General features: G+C 36.7%; 1 protein-coding gene across 1 annotated transcript; it reads left to right on the top strand.

The window, feature by feature from the left end:
• The first annotated feature begins 13,891 nt into the window (after positions 1 to 13,891).
• LOC137005250 (general transcription factor II-I repeat domain-containing protein 2-like) lies at positions 13,892 to 15,709 on the top strand. The gene has a single exon (XM_067366065.1). It carries the CDS (start codon positions 13,892 to 13,894, stop codon positions 15,707 to 15,709), a length of 1,818 nt encoding a protein of 605 aa, XP_067222166.1.
• The last annotated feature ends 709 nt before the right edge of the window (positions 15,710 to 16,418 follow it).

Here is a 16,418-nt window from a genome sequence, read left to right as displayed (position 1 = left end):
ATGTATCTTTTAAATTCTGCTGTTTACATTATTGTTCTACCGCAATAGGCTACTTACTTTCATTTTTACTTTTTATGTTTTCAAAACATACATTTTGTTATATTTACTGAAAAATCAGCATACAATTTTATAAAGTAATTAAGTATTAATGCTTAGAATGCTTATTAATGCTTTTTTTTATCTCTTTCATTTTTACTATATAGTAGTTGATTTGTGTAGCCTACACTCTTCTGTGGTTAACCATTTACTGTGGGAAAAAAAGAAGTTCCGATACTTTGTATAGAATGTTCTTCAATCCAAAAAAAAAAAAAAAAAAAAAATTGGTTCCACACTCTTAAAAATGCTGGGTTGAAAATGGACAAACCCAGCAGATGGGGTTAATTGTTTGCCCAACGTGCTGGGCAGTTGTTGTTTTTTTTAACCCAACTGTTTAAAAATGACTATATGGCTGTCTTAAAATGAAATAAAAATCAGACTAATTACTAGAGACAACAATAATAATCAAAAGGTGAACAATTATTAATAAGCAACTTAAATGTTTATTGTTTAATTATTATTCATTAAACTTGTTAATAAATTTTCATTCATTAAACACATTAATAAATGTTCATTTCCAGCATACTTTGGGTTCATTTTAAGCAAGCAATACAGTCATTTTTAAACAATAGTTGAGTTAAAAAAAAAAAAAGAAAAAAAAATTACCCAACCGCTGGGTTAAAACACCCCAATTGTGGGTTTGTCCCTTTTCAACCCAAATAGTTTTTTTTTTTTTTTTTTTTTAACCCAGTATTTTTTAGAGTGCACTAACGTTTACTGAATTTTCTTTGGGAAACCGAAAGTGGTTATTTTATGGCATCACTGTGTTAAATCTCCCTTTTGAATTTTTAAGAGTGTGTAGTGCATATTTGAAGTATTGCATTGCAATACATATGATAATATAGTTTAAATTGGTTCAACAAGAGGGGAAAATCCTGTCCAAAAAATTATTAAGGCATGATGCTAATTTACTTAAGTGATTTTCCTTTCTTTCATTTTACTGTAGGCCTAAACAGTTTGTTATCCTAAATAGTGGGTAGGTGTGTTAGGATAATGTAAATAAATTACTGAACAAATTACTAAAAAAAAAACAAATAAGAGATTGCCTTAATTAAACTTTGATTAATATGGACATATAAAAATAAAACAAATATATATATATATATAAAGATTTTAATAACAGCTGTTAAATAAAAAGGTAAGGAATAATATTTGTTTTAAGTGCTTTTGATTAGGAGTGGTGTGGAGCAGGGGGCTATGTTGTGTCTCCAACATAACATTTGCCTAGGGCCTCCAAATGTCTAGAACCGGCCCTGCATATATATATAATATGGCACCAGTTTCCAGTATGTGCACGGTTTCAGACATCCATTGCCAAAATCATAATCGTTGGACGAGCCCCTCGTCTATTTCCAGCCAGTCAGAAATTATTCTATCTAAAAAGTACACCTCTCACCTCATTTATTATGTGAGTAAATGTAGTTACGGTAATAACAGTTTCGGAGCCGGCAGTTTTGAACTTAGCACTGACAGCCACATAATTGAATACAGCTTGAAATGTGGTACTTCAGATGTAATTATGGAGCCGGTTTCTCTCTTTCTCTCTCACTATGACACTCTAAGCGATGACAGGAAACCCATTAATGGGTTGAAAGAATAGCAAACGCTATTACTCTCTTTGCCGTGTTTCAAGCCAGCTCGACAGAAGCTGAATAGACAGTGTTTGTTCTTCTTTGATATGCTGGAGCGTTCTGAAAGTTAGTGAGTTCTGCAAACGAGACCGTGCTCCATTTTACTGCGACTGTGAATTAAGCCTTATCATAGTCTAAAGGGGATGGAGTGAATAAATGAATAAGGAATAGGAACTGGGATAAAAAGCGATAATTTCTAGTTTTGTTAACCACTGGCTTACGAATGCAGAGTGACATCAAAATGTCATTAGTGCAGCATATTGCTGTGAAACCACATGGCACGTGCGCTGGGAAAGAGAAGAAATTTTGGCAAAGGCAAAGCGGCGCATACTAAAACCATAAAACTCCCAGAATGGCACAGGCTGATGGAGTGTGAAAATATATAATGCTTACTGAATGTTTAGAGGTTCTTCTCCTCAGGGAAAGCAATTAATAACAGCAGTCTGCTGCCTCGCTGTTAATCCTGTCAGTTTGGCCCGAGAGGGGATGGAAAGATGCCTCTGTGATGAGAGATCTACGCTGGTTATGGTGGCAATAGTCTGAGGGGAGGGATGGGCCAACATACAGCCACTAATTGCCCTGAAGCCCTATGTTATGTCTTATGTCTATGAAGATATCTTGCACTGAAACAGACATTAAAGCAGAGCAAAATAAGGCATGTTCTTTCCTGATTTGTTGCTTTTTATAGTTAAAATTGAAAGAAGAAAAACAAGATACATATTTATATAGGCTATATATTTTAACAAAATATATAAGAATGTATATATGGTTTGAGGTTGGAATTTTTTTTTTTTTTTTATAATTTAATTCAGCAAGGATCCGTTCAATTGATTAAAAGTCACAATAAAAATTATATTTCAAAATAAATTAAATTTCTATCCTGAATCATCCTGAAAAAATCCACAAAAAATATTAAGAAGCAACATTGATGATAATAATATGAAATGTTTTTGAGCTCCAAATCAGCATATTAATAATGGCTGTAATTGCTGATTAAAAATTAATATTTTCCAGCACAGGAATAAATGACATTTTAAATTAAGAGGACTTTTCATTCAAATTGCAATAATAATTTAGAATATTACTATTTCTATTATGTTTTTATCAAATAAATGCAGCCTTGGTGAGCATATATATATATATATATATATATATATATATATATATATATATATATATATATATATATATATATATAATATATAATATACATACATACATACACGTGTATAAGTGTGTGCGTGTGTATGTGATTTAGGTAAACCCTACATTATGGGGACATTATCCCCACAAAGATGGCAATATCCAAAATCCTTGTCCTTGTGGGGATATTTTTTAAACCCCATGAAGAAAACCGCTTATAAATCATACTGTTTTTTTTTTTTTTTAAATGCAAATGGGTAAGGTTAGGGGTAGGGTCAGGGTTGGCAGAAGCGCTGGGCAAACTGGGCAATTGCCCAGGGCGCCATACCACTAGAGGGCGCTGCACAGTGATGATCACGATCGACAATGTCACAAGATCGTTTCTCGCCATGAGTTTGATTGACAGGCGATCTAACTAATTATAACGACGAATCCGGCATTATGTCCAACAAACAATCAGGGGAGTTAGTAGATTAACGTTGTTGGACTTGAACTTGAAAAATGGTGTGTACTGACGTCTTTCCGCAGTTGAAACAACATTCCTTCTGATGTTCATTTATGTTTATTTGATGCTATAAATGAACTAGTAGGAAGAGATGATCGGTTCAAGAGCCGCATGAACTGAGGCACTATAGCGATCTGTCATAACACATTAAAGAGCCACAAAATGGTATTTGTTAAAATTTCTTTAAAATTACAAAATTTGAGACTTTGTTTCATATCAAAGCGGCGTGAGAATGGCATGGCTTATCAGACATAGCAACAGTAACTAAAGGGGGCGGGTTTTTGCGAACTGTCAAATGAGTACCAAATCTGTCGCAAATTGGATTACTCCAAGATGATTGAAGAGTTTGTAGCAGCCAAAGCAAGAACGGTCCTCTTTTAAATGGTGGGTCAACTGTATTAATTCACTACACCTGTCTTAAGTCAACAGTAGGGGTCAATATGATAAATTGGCTTTTTTTTCTCTTAAAAATTCGAACATAGGGGGTGGCATATTCCTATTTTAACAAGAGCGCTGGATTGTCTTCCCCCAGCCATGGGTAGGGGATAGAATATACAGTTTGTATAGTATAAAATCATTATGTCTATGGAAAGTGATAACATTTTAATTTTATTAAAGGTAAAATTATTTATTTATTTATTTATATTTTTTTTTTTTTGGAATGAAAAATCCACTTGGCTCAAAAACCTTAGTGTCCTTAAAAAAAAACATTCATGTGAAATGTAATTAAAATATAATCTTTGTATGCTCCCGGTCACACTTATTAGCTGCTTGTCTCCACATAATTTGCATTTGGAGACATCTCACATTCTTTTAAACTCTTGTAAATGCATCTGCGGCAGAGAGAAACAAGCACTGTTTTTAATGTTTTGGTGATACAGCCAAAGGGACAAATACTTCAATAACAGTGAAACTGGCCTCTTCTCCCGAGTTATCACCTAGTTCTAGTGATAAACAGTTACTGCTAGTAATCATGCCGGTATCCATGCCGATGACGCACATGGACCGCGATTCAGACTCAAACGTATAATGTGAAAAGATACGTGTGGGGCAGCGGGAGCAGGGTGGAAATGAACTCTGATTCAAAACAATTGTCAAAGCAATAGGGTAATAATTGCACCAGTCTAATGGAAAACATGACCTTATGCTGTTACAACATTAAGTTTATACTGAACGTAAGAGGTGGTAAGCGAGAGTCAGGAAAATCCGTAATTATCAGAAACAATGTACAAAGTATTTCAACACCCATCTGGTTCATTTCTGACCCAAAGTCTCCAGTGAACGCTTATGGGAGGCTGAGGAGGGCACTTACTTTAACAATAAAAGAACCTTTCCTCTTTGAGCATTAATTAGTCTTAGGAGAACTCAACGTTTAATTATTTTGCCAGATTGGTGGACATAATTTAGGGAAACATGACAGAAACTATCAGAAACACAGATAACACGTTGGCCAAGAATTAATGAAAGTGTCTTATTTAATTTACAAAACCTTTCAGGAAAGAATAATGACCTTTGCAAATAATTGTACACTCACTCATTTTCAGGCCTGTGGGCACAAAATAAGGAAACCCGCAATCAGTTAGACATAAAAGGGACTAGGAAGTGTTGTAACACATTTTGATTAAACTATTATTTTTTAAACTTTTCATAATTTTTGTTATTTTTTTGCACTATGTAACCTTTATATAATATCTCCATATTTGAATAAAATATTTTGAATTACTATTATTTGTCTTGGGGTACGTTTACATGACAATGATATGCTTAAAACGGAGAAGTTTTTCCTTTGAGTTTTCTGTGTACAGACGACACCATTGTCAAAACGATCCCCATTCACACGGATCCGAAAACGACTAAAAACACTGTATTCTGCTGCCAGGCCAATAGATGGCGATGAAGCACCATAGACATGTAATATGCATGTGCATGACATCATCGTTTCCACAGATTTGCGTTTTTGGCCCGGTCCCAAATGACACCCTAAACCCTCACGGTCTTCCTCTGAGTCTGCACCTTCGTGACGTAACGCCGATTTGACTGCTGGGTAAAGTCCTCTGTGTAGCTTGCAGACTTGCGGGCTCAGCTGAAGTGCGCATTGAGGGCGCATAGCGGCCGCAAAGGGGATGCTCACGAGCACCCTTTTGAAACCTAAAATGATGAATGGAACAGCCTACGTTCTCGTGGACAAAGGCAGGAACACACCAAGCTGACGGTCGGCTGTTGGGCAGTTTTCTCAGTGTGTTCCGCACCGTCGGCTGAAGTTGGACCTTGTCGGCTTTTTTTCAGCTGATTCAACATGTTGAATCGGCATCGGAGCTTGACGGTCCCTCGGGCCATCTGATCATTCTCCTTGGCTATTCAGCTACTGCCACCTACTGGTACGGAAAGGCATTTCATCTTACGCAGGCGCAGAACGGACGTGCTACTTAGCCGTCGGCTGTCGAGCGTCGATTTGGTGTGTCAGGCCAACTTTGGACCCAGACGCTGCCGACGTGAGCCAACCCCGCAGTCTGCTTTCGCCGCCATTAGTTCGTCGGCTTGGTGTGTTCTTGCCTTAACGGACACGCTCACGCAGTAGCCATTGTAAGTCCACAAGACCAAAAGTGCATAGAAGTGTGCCATTTGGGATTCAGCCTTTGTTGTTTACACAGAGACCGTTTTCAAAACCTTGCACTTTGAAACCAATTTTCAAAAGCTTGCGTTTTCAGGTACCCAAAACGACATTGTCATATAAATGAACGGCCAAAACGCATTAAAAGTTTTACATTTTTAGTTGAAAATGGTGTCGTGTAAACGGCGTTTAAACCTTTATATAATAATAATAATAATAATAATAATAACAAAGGTTAGAAATGTGTGATTGTCACTAAATGAATGTCATTTTGCAACATTTAATAAGTTGCAACACAAATTTTAGTTTTTTCAGTTTATTAAAATAATAAAATATATTTACTTTCTCTAGAATTATATATTATTATTATCATTAGTAGTAGTAGTAGTCAATTTATTTGAAACCAAGTGAAACATTTAGATTTAAGCCTGCATTATATTCACACTCTAACAAATGCTGGGTTAAAAACAACCCAAGTTGGGTTGAAAATGGACAAACCCAGCAATTGGGTTGTTTTAACCCAGTGGTTGGGTTAAATGTTTGCCCAACGTGCTGGGTAGTTTTATTTAACTCAACTGTTGTATAAAAATTACTGTATCGCTTGCTTAAAATGAACCCAAAATATGATGGAAATTAACATGTATTAATATGTTTAATAAATGAGCATTTATTAATAAGATAATGAATAATAAACAATAAACATTTATTAAATTGCTTATTAATAAATGTACACCTTTTGATTATTATTGTTGCCTCTAGTAATTATGTGTCTGATTTTTAATTTCTCACCTATTTTGGATTCATTTTAAGCCAGCCATATAGTCACTTTTAATCAGTAGTTGGGTTAAATAAAACTACCCAGCAGGTTGGGCAAACATTTAACCCAACCACTGGGTTAAAACAACCCAATTGCTGGGTTTGTCAACCCAACATTTTTTAGAGTGTTCAGTTTACCATTATACTGCATTGTTTTTCTTATTAAAGGAGTCATATAATGCCACTGTTACAAGATGTAAAATAAGTCTCTCATGTCCCCAGAGTGTGCATGTGAAGTTTTAGCTCAATATACCCTACATATTATTTTTATAGCATGTTAAATTTGTCACTTTTTGAGGGTGAGCAAAAACAATCCATTTTTGTGTGTCCCTTTAAATGCAAATGAGCTGCTGCTCTCAAGAAAAGGGCGGAGTTTCAAGAGCTCATGTTATCAGCTCCGATTAACGATACCTCACGCAGACGCAGAAAATGTCAGCCTTTTATGTTCAAACCGGAGTTGATGGAGACCCTCAAGAAGGAGTGACAACATGTAGAATGCAACAGGACGTTTCCGAATGGTTAGTTTATGAAATTATGTTGCTGATGTGGAGTTAACTATCTTAAAGGCATTGATTAGCATATTCTGTCATGATAATCTATAAATCGCTCATGTGGGAACTGTTGTAAGATGCCTACAGAACCAGAGAACATATGCTGCATGAAGATAGATAGTTTAGTTTAATTATGGTTATTACTTGTCATGTTGTCATCTTGCTTTTAAGACATGCTATTGCATTTGTGTTACGTGATGTAATGCAATAACATGGTCTCACCCCTTTGTTGCTCGTTCTCAGGGGCAGGTTTTGTGTAAATTTTGTCACCAACCTGGGAAGAAGCTCATTGTAGTACCTACCAGCCTTTTGTTGTTCTTAAAGCTGCAGTCTGCCATTTTTCCTCTTTGTCGCCATCTCTGTTTAAAACATGCGATTGCAGTCATATGCGGAATAGTTATCATTATGGATTGTGCATCGGCACGGCTCAGCGTGGATGAATCTAATGTTTGCTGTCAATCACTACACCGGTGTGGATACTGTACTTCAGAATCACAGATTCTATGTATGACCAATATAAGATTTTTCACTGGAAAATATCATCTGAACAAGTAACTAACATTTCTGCCACTTTTGTTCTGACTAACTGAGAAAAAAAGCATTAGGCCTACAATAAATCGCGCTGATAATGATGATTAAATCGAACGATCGCTTATACTTTCTTCTCAAATTGTTAATGTTAACAACATCAGCATTGTGTGACTATCCCTGCGTCTCAATCAGCTCCCTAGCTCATAAATCAGTATATCATGTAAATGAATGTGCCGATTCCCTCATCAGTGCCCTGACTACTGAACTAGGGAGATGATTGAGACACACGCTATGTGTATTTAGTGTGTATTAGCGTTACCTGTAGATTTCAATTTATGTAGTCACTCCACAGTCCAAAGTCTTTTGCTTTTTGACAACGGGTAAATCTCCAATTGTCACTGATGATTGTCAGTGTCAGATTGACGTTTAAAAGACTATAAATGAACCGCTACAAGCAGCATCCTCATATAATAAAACCGACTTGCCTGGACTCCTCTGTTTACGGACGTGATGTAATGACGCAAAGACAAACTGCTGCATGCTCGAATTTCCTGTGGAAATGCAACAGGTCGCTCTTATTATAAATCGAGATAAGGAGATAGTTTTGAACACTGGCTGGTTATGTACTTGCTCAAAAATTGATTTTGGATCATTTTTAACCAAAACAAGTTACAGACTGCAGCTTCCTTAAGAGAATTCCTTAAAAGAAAATATCTTGCTTTGCATTGAACTTTGAGCGTTGTAACTTTGCAGATGTTGTTTATGCTCTAACAGCAACATTACACACTAACTAAAGTTAAAAAAGAGAAATCAGAATCAACCACCCCCTTTAATATTTAACATATAATATATATATATATATATATATATATATATATATATATTTTCCCTCCCTTCAGGACAGACAACCCATTTTTGGGTGATACCAATGAGCTGAGAAATACTGCTGTATTAAACATGAAGATACCTTGTCGTAACAATAATTTATCACCAAATTCAGTAGCCTATTTATTTGCAGCCATCATTTGTGAAATGAGAGGAGGTTTGTAATGGCAGATTTTAGTGAAATGACTGGTTTAGTGCTATCTCCATTCTGTGCTGTCACTGTGAGCAATGTCTGCCTCTTTCAGAGTGACCTTGCCATAAAGCCAGACTATTTTTCAAAGTCTTGAGAGACTCCAGCAGTCTCTCATTTAGGGACGAGTGAATTTCCCAATGTCAGAAAGGTTGCATTGGATACACAGCAGGGACCTGGATGCATTGTCTTGGTTCCAGTTCATCTACCATTACAGATTTACAGATCTTACACTCTGGAGTCCAACAGAAGAATGGAAGGGTAATTTAAAAACTTCTAAACCCAGCACACTTAATGGGCCAGACTTTGTAAATTCTTCACGCTGTGTTACTTTTAATGACCTGCAAGGTTAATCACTGTCTTGCATCAGGCCACAACTCAGCCTGTTCAGGAGGAAAATAAAAACTGTTTAGAAGTGAAACCCAGACAGACAGATGAGGTGAGCGTCTCTTAAAGAGCGTGATTTATAGTTTGCTCATTTTGGGCATGTGGCTGCACCTTTTCCTGTGTTGTGATGGTTAATTAAGCTGAAATAGCTAATTGATGTCAGATTATAGGACTCTTGCTCGAGAGAGCATTACTCTCAAACATGGTGAGATGATTTCAAGTGCCATTAAATTTATAAAGTTGATTAGCGAGAGCTAATTGCAGTTAACTTTTGTGCTTAGCAATCTTTGCCTTCCAACATCTGCTAACTGTAGAAAATAAAAAAAGATATAATTTATTATAACAGGGAAAAATATCAAAAGTTCTTCTAGTTTGTCACGTCTGGTTTTTGTTCTCTGTTCATGTTTTCATGTACTTAGTTCATGTTTATTATGGTTTTCATGTTTAGGGTCTAGCTTTCTGTAATGTTATCCACTGAAGACCAGTTGAATGCGAACCCAAGTGCAGTTTTAATGAAAAATGGCTGCTCCCAAGTAAAAATAAAATGTTAACATTTTTTTTTTTATTTTTGTTAAGATTTTTTTGTAATTACTTTGATAAAATAAAACCGTATCATTAATTTTATATAAAAGCATTTTTTCCATTAATGTAATGAGAATAATAAAAAAAAAAAATCTTATACTTCTATGTGATGTGTTCATGACCAATTTCACCTGTTACACACATTTAGAACCTTAACAACTACTGGTAACACTATAGCACTAATATGCATTAATTCATGCCTAACTAATGCACAAATAATCTTTAGTTGAATTTTTGTTACTATAACTTTTATTATAGAATTATCCATCTAATACCCTTTGATGTTTTAACATTTTGGGGAAATAAATTATATATCATTTTCTTTATTTTTATTATTATTATTTTTTTTGGAAGTTGTGATTACTGAAGTGCTCAATTCTCACTGTGCCTGGGTGAAACAGTAGATTGAGCTGGCTGAAGCTGTCGGACCAAAATGGGATTTGAAGTGATCGTCACGCCACAACTGTTGTGAGTGAGATAATAGGAAATGGATTTTTTTGGGGAGTGGCAATCTCTGGTGTTTCATGTTCATGTTGTCTTTGGGAATTATGGTTACAGCATACATAAAAACAATAGATGACCTCAAAATGTTGAAAAGGTCACACTGTTTTTTGTTCCATATAGTTAAAGGAATAGTTTACCCAAAAGAGTAGCTTTCCAAGCAATTACAATGGAGACAGACTCTTTTAAACTTCTAAATGTGACCCAAAAGCACCATAAAACTGTAGTCCACACAATTTGTCTACTGAATTAGCAAGGCCACAAGTACTAAAATCTGTTTTGTATCTTTTACATAAACTGACATCCACCATAATAACACTGATGGTGAAGAGAAAGACATGAATCACAAGTGACTTTTTCACAAGCTGATGTAAATAATAGTTAGATCTATTACAGTTTTCCCCCATATATAGTACGGAAACTTGCTGTTAAAGAAAGGACACTTTGATGAATGTTTCTTGACACAAAACACAAACACAACACTTAACATTTTAAATAATTACGTTTTAAAGGGATAGTTCACCCAAAAATAAAAATTTGATGTTTATCTGCTTACCCCCAGGGCATCCAAGATGTAGGTAACTTTGTTTCTTCAGTAGAACACAAATTATGATTTTTAACTCCAACCAATGCGGTCTGTCAGTCAGACAATGCGAGTGAATGGTAACACAATGACTGAACTATGCATTTTTCAGCACTAAATCTCCCACGAATGCACTAAGGAGAGCTAGAGAAGCCAGAATTTCACTGAATAATGAATAAATTTTGATCTGTTTCTCACACAAACCATCATATCACTTCAGATGACTTGAAATACTGTGCACAAGTCATATGGACCACTTTTATGACACTTCAGCATCTGTTTTGAAGCATGAAAGCTTAAAAAAATGATAGTAATTCAAAATTCAATTCAATTCAAATTTATTTGTATAGCGCTTTTCACGATACATATCATTTCAAAGCAGCTTTACAGAAAATGGATGTCAACATTACAATTTAAAGAATGTAGTTAGCAAATAATATACTTTAGGTAATTACAATCACTGTTAGCAGTTTAACTGAAGGTAGAAGTAATGAGCTCCTGGAAAATGAATTACATTAACAATAAATTAGGATATAGAGATTGTGCAATGTGAATGTTGATCTAGATGATTGCGTCTCCTGAAGTCCTCGCAGGAGCTGGCACCGTCTCTTCACAGGTGATGGTCATCTGAGGTCTTCTTAAGAGGCTGGATACAAACTGAAGCTGATGTACTCTCTAGTCACCTCAGGGCGGGTGTCCCGAGGTAAAACAGAAAAGCAAAAGGAGAACAATTAGCGTAGCTGCTGTTCTTAACTTTAAGCAAAGATAGTCACGTGCAGTTGATCTGGTATGAGATGTGTTATGTGAATGCTTGGCTAAAGAGATGCGTCTTTAATCTAGATTTAAACTGGGTGAGCGAGTCTGAGCACCGAACATTATCAGGAAGGCTATTCCAGATTTTAGGAGCCAAATGTGAAAACGCTCTCCCTCCTTTAGTGGACTTAGATATCCTAGGTACAACCAGAAGTCCAGAGTTTTGTGATCTTAAAGAGCGTGAAGGATTGTAGGGCGATAGAAGATTGGTTAAGTACACAGGAGCTAAACCATTTAGAGCCTTATAGGTCATTAGCAATACTTTATAATCGATACGGAACTTAATGGGTAACCAGTGTAGAGATGATAAGATTGGTGTTATATGATCATATTTTCTTGACCTGGTAAGAACTCTAGCAGCTGCATTTTGTACTAATTGTAGCTTGTTTATTGAGGAAGCAGGACAACCAGCTAATAATGCATTACAGTAATCTAGTCGAGACGTCATGAAAGCATGAACTAACTTTTCTGCATTAGAAATAGATAACATATTCCGTATTTTAGCAATGTTTCTGAGGTGAAAGAAGGCTGTTTTTGTAACATATGAAATATGATTTTCAAAGGACAAGTTGCTGTCTAATATAACACCCAGGTCTTTAACTGTCGAAGATGGAGTAACAGTACATCCTTCTAAATGCAGATTGTAGTCTGAGAGATTCTGTGTACAGGTTTTTGTCCCAATAAGTAATACTTCAGTCTTATCTGAATTTAATAGAAGAAAATTACTAGTCATCCAATGTTTTACTTCTTTAACACACTCTGTCAGTTTGGATAATTTAGAGATTTCATCTGGTCGTGATGATATATATATAACTGAGTATCATCGGCATAGCAGTGGAAACTAATCCCATGTTTTCTTATAATATTGCCGAGTGGCAGCATGTAGATTGAAAATAGCAGAGGTCCTAACACAGATCCTTGCGGCACTCCATAGTTTACTATCGTTATCTTAGATTTTTCCCCGTTTATATAAACAAAATTGTGACGTTCTGATAGGTATGACTTAAACCACCGTAATGCCTGTCCCTGAATACCAGTGTAATTTTGTAGTCGATCTAGGAGTATTTTATGATCTATAGTGTCAAACGCAGCACTGAGATCAACTAACACTAGTATTGAGACACAGCCTTGGTCAGAAGCTAGTAGCAAGTCGTTTGTAATTTTAACGAGCGCAGTTGCTGTGCTATGATGAGACCTGAATCCTGACTGAAATTTTTCATAGATAGAGTTTTTTTGCAAGAAGGAGCACAATTGGACCGACACCACTTTTTCTAGTATTTTAGACATAAATGGAAGATTTGAAATGGGTCTGTAATTTGCTAATACGTTTGGATCTAATTGTGGTTTCTTAATGAGAGGCTTAATAACTGCTAGCTTGAACTGTCGTGGGACGTGACCTAGAGATAAAGACGAGTTGATAATATTGAGAAGAGGCTCTTCTGCTACAGGTAACAGTTCTTTCAGTAGTTTAGTGGGTATTGGATCTAATAAACATGTTGTTTGTTTAGACGCAGTAATAAGTCTATTTAGCTCTTCCTGTCCTATAGTTGTAAAGCACTGCAACTGTTCTTGAGGGGCGATAATTGAGGCTGAATCATAAAACTCTGTCAAAGGTTGTACATTTACAATTTTATTTCTGATACTTTCGATTTTTTCATTAAAGAAATTCATAAAGTCATCACTACTAAACTGTAATGAAACATTTTGTTCTGGTGATATCTGTTTATTTGTTAATCTAGCTACTGTACTAAATAAGAACCGTGGATTGTTTTGGTTATTCTCTATAAGTTTGCGAAGATGCTCAGCCCTGGCTGCTTTTAGAGCAGAGGGGGGCAAACTACGGCCCGCGGGCCATATACGGCCCGCCAAACACTTTCGTCCGGCCCGCGAGGGAGTTTTTAAAATATTACACTTGAGTAACGGTTTTAGTTCAGAATTTCTAATTTGATGCAATACAAGTGAACGCCAATAGATGGCAGTATAGCACGCAGTACAGTTAAAGTTGGGGCCTAGCTACTGTAGAATTAGAATGCACTCGGTAATAACTCGGACGTTAATGAATGAAAATGAGTGTGGCGAAAAAAAGAAAAGTGGACTCCGAATGTCGGGTGTTCAAGGAAGAATGGACAGCAAAATACTTCTTCACCAGTATCGGACAGAAGGCGGTATGTCTAATATGCCAAGAAAGTATTGCAGTCTTTAAAGACTACAACATCAGTCGTCATTTTTCAAGCAAGCATTCGAATTATGCAGCCAACCTGTCATCTGCAGAAAAGGCGAACAAAGCTTTAAAACTCGCCACAAACTTAAAAGCCCAGCAAAATACATTTACAAAACAGTGCTCTATTCAAGAATCTGTAACGAAAGCTAGTTATGTACTGGCACACAAAATTGCAAAGCACAGCAAGCCTTTTTCGGATGGGGAATTTGTGAAAGACTGTATGGTGGAGACTGCTGACATACTTTGTCCTGGTTCTAAAAGTCAGTTTGAGAAAATTAGCTTATCGCGGAGAACAATTACCAGGCGCATAGAAGTGATTTCCGAGGAGCTGCTCTCGGAACTAAAAAAAAAAGCAGACAGCTTCAGTCTTTTTTCTGTCGCACTTGATGAAAGTACTGACATCAGAGACACTGCTCAACTTTTGATTTTTGTCAGAGGAATAAACGAAAATTTCGAAATAACAGAGGAACTCCTCGGGATGGAATCAATGATGGGAACGACCAGGGGCGTTGATTTGTATGACAGTGTGTCCGTCTGCTTGGAAAAAAATAACCTGCCGTGGACAAAGCTGACAAGCGTCACAACAGATGGATCGCCAAATCTAACGGGCAAAAACATTGGACTGCTAAAAAGGTTACAAGACAAAGTAAAAGACGAAAGCCCGAACTCGGAAGAATTAATATTTCTTCACTGTATTATACATCAGGAAGCCTTGTGTAAAAGTGTGTTGAAGCTAGAAAAAGTTGTCAAAGTGGTTGTGAAGCTTGTCAACTTTATACGGGCAAGAGCGCTTAACCATCGGCAGTTTATTCAGCTCCTTAACGAAACGGAGGCAGAGCACCATGACCTCTTGTACCATTCAAATGTGCGCTGGCTAAGTCTCGGCAGTGTGTTTCACCGTGTCTGGGAACTTAAAGGAGAGATAGCAACGTTCCTCGATGCGGTTGGTAAAACTGGCGACTTCCCCGAATTACAAGACACAGACTGGCTGGCTGACCTCGCGTTCGGTGTGGACACACTGAGGCATCTGAACGATCTCAATTTGAGACTTCAGGGAAAGGACGTTTTTGTGCACGAACTGTACAGCAACGTAAAAGCGTTCAAGGCCAAACTTGTATTGTTCTCCAGACAGATATCCAGCCGAGATTTTGCTCATTTTCCTACACTGGCCGGACTAAGCACACCAGTAACACAGTCTCGCATTGAGAGGTACAGCAGCACTTTGATCGACCTGCATGCAGAATTTTCCCGAGGCTTCGCAGACTTTGCAAAAATTGAGACTGAACTTGAACTTGTTTCATGCCCCCTATCTTTTGACAGTGAAAAAGCACCACCAGACACACAACTGGAACTCATCGACATCCAGTGTGACAGTACTTTGAAGGAGAAGTTTCAGACATCACCAGTTAACCAGTTTTATGCCTCACTGGATGAAAAAAAATTCCCAAACATAAAAAAGCTTGCACAAAGAATGCTTGTTTTATTTGGATCCACATATGTGTGTGAACAAACCTACTCAGTCATGAACTACAACAAATCCCAGCGCAGATCAAATTTAACAAATAGCCACCTGTCAGCTATCCTGAGGATCTCAACATCAAAGATCACTCCAGACTTTGACACCCTTGCAAGTAGTGGGGACCAGGCTCATTGTTCACATTAACACTTTCATTACCATGACTTTGAAAGACAAAGACTAAGGTTCTCGCTGAGTTTTAATCAGACATAGTTTTATGATTATTAATATGCACATAACAGTCACTTGAGTAAATCAGTAAATTAAATAAGAATTGTTGTTTAATGTGACAAATGTTTCTATCAGATAATATATGTTCCATGCATACCTCCAGTGTAAATAAAAGTTCTTTTATCAAGGATTTAGTATGCAGCCCTTCACTTGGTTTGCAAAACTTGATGTGGCCCTCTGGTCTAAAAAGTTTGCCCACCTCTGTTTTAGAGTTTTTCTATAGCGGGACAAACTGTCTTTCCATGCGATTCTGAAGACCTCTAAACGAGTTTGTCTCCATTTGCGTTCTAGATTACGAGTTTCTCTTTTCATAGCGCAAGTAATACTGTTGTACCATGGAACAGTATTTTTCTCTCTAACCTTTTTTAATCTCATCGGTGCAACAGTATCTAATATACTAGTAAAAATGGTGCACATACTGCTAGTCATTTCCTCAAGATCATTTGCGTGTTCGGGTACGATGAGCAGCTGAGACAGATCAGGCAGATTATTTGTGAATTTATCTATAGTTGTCGGGAGAATTTTTCTGCCTAGTCGATATCGTGGCGCAATTTGACAAATATCATCAGTATGCAGTACGCATGTTACAAGATAGTGATCAGAGACGTCATCACTTTGCGGTAGA

Source organism: Chanodichthys erythropterus, chromosome 17, assembly GCF_024489055.1.
Source record: "Chanodichthys erythropterus isolate Z2021 chromosome 17, ASM2448905v1, whole genome shotgun sequence".
NCBI classification, from domain to species: Eukaryota; Metazoa; Chordata; class Actinopteri; order Cypriniformes; family Xenocyprididae; genus Chanodichthys; species Chanodichthys erythropterus.
This window is presented reverse-complemented; position numbering and strand designations above follow the sequence as displayed.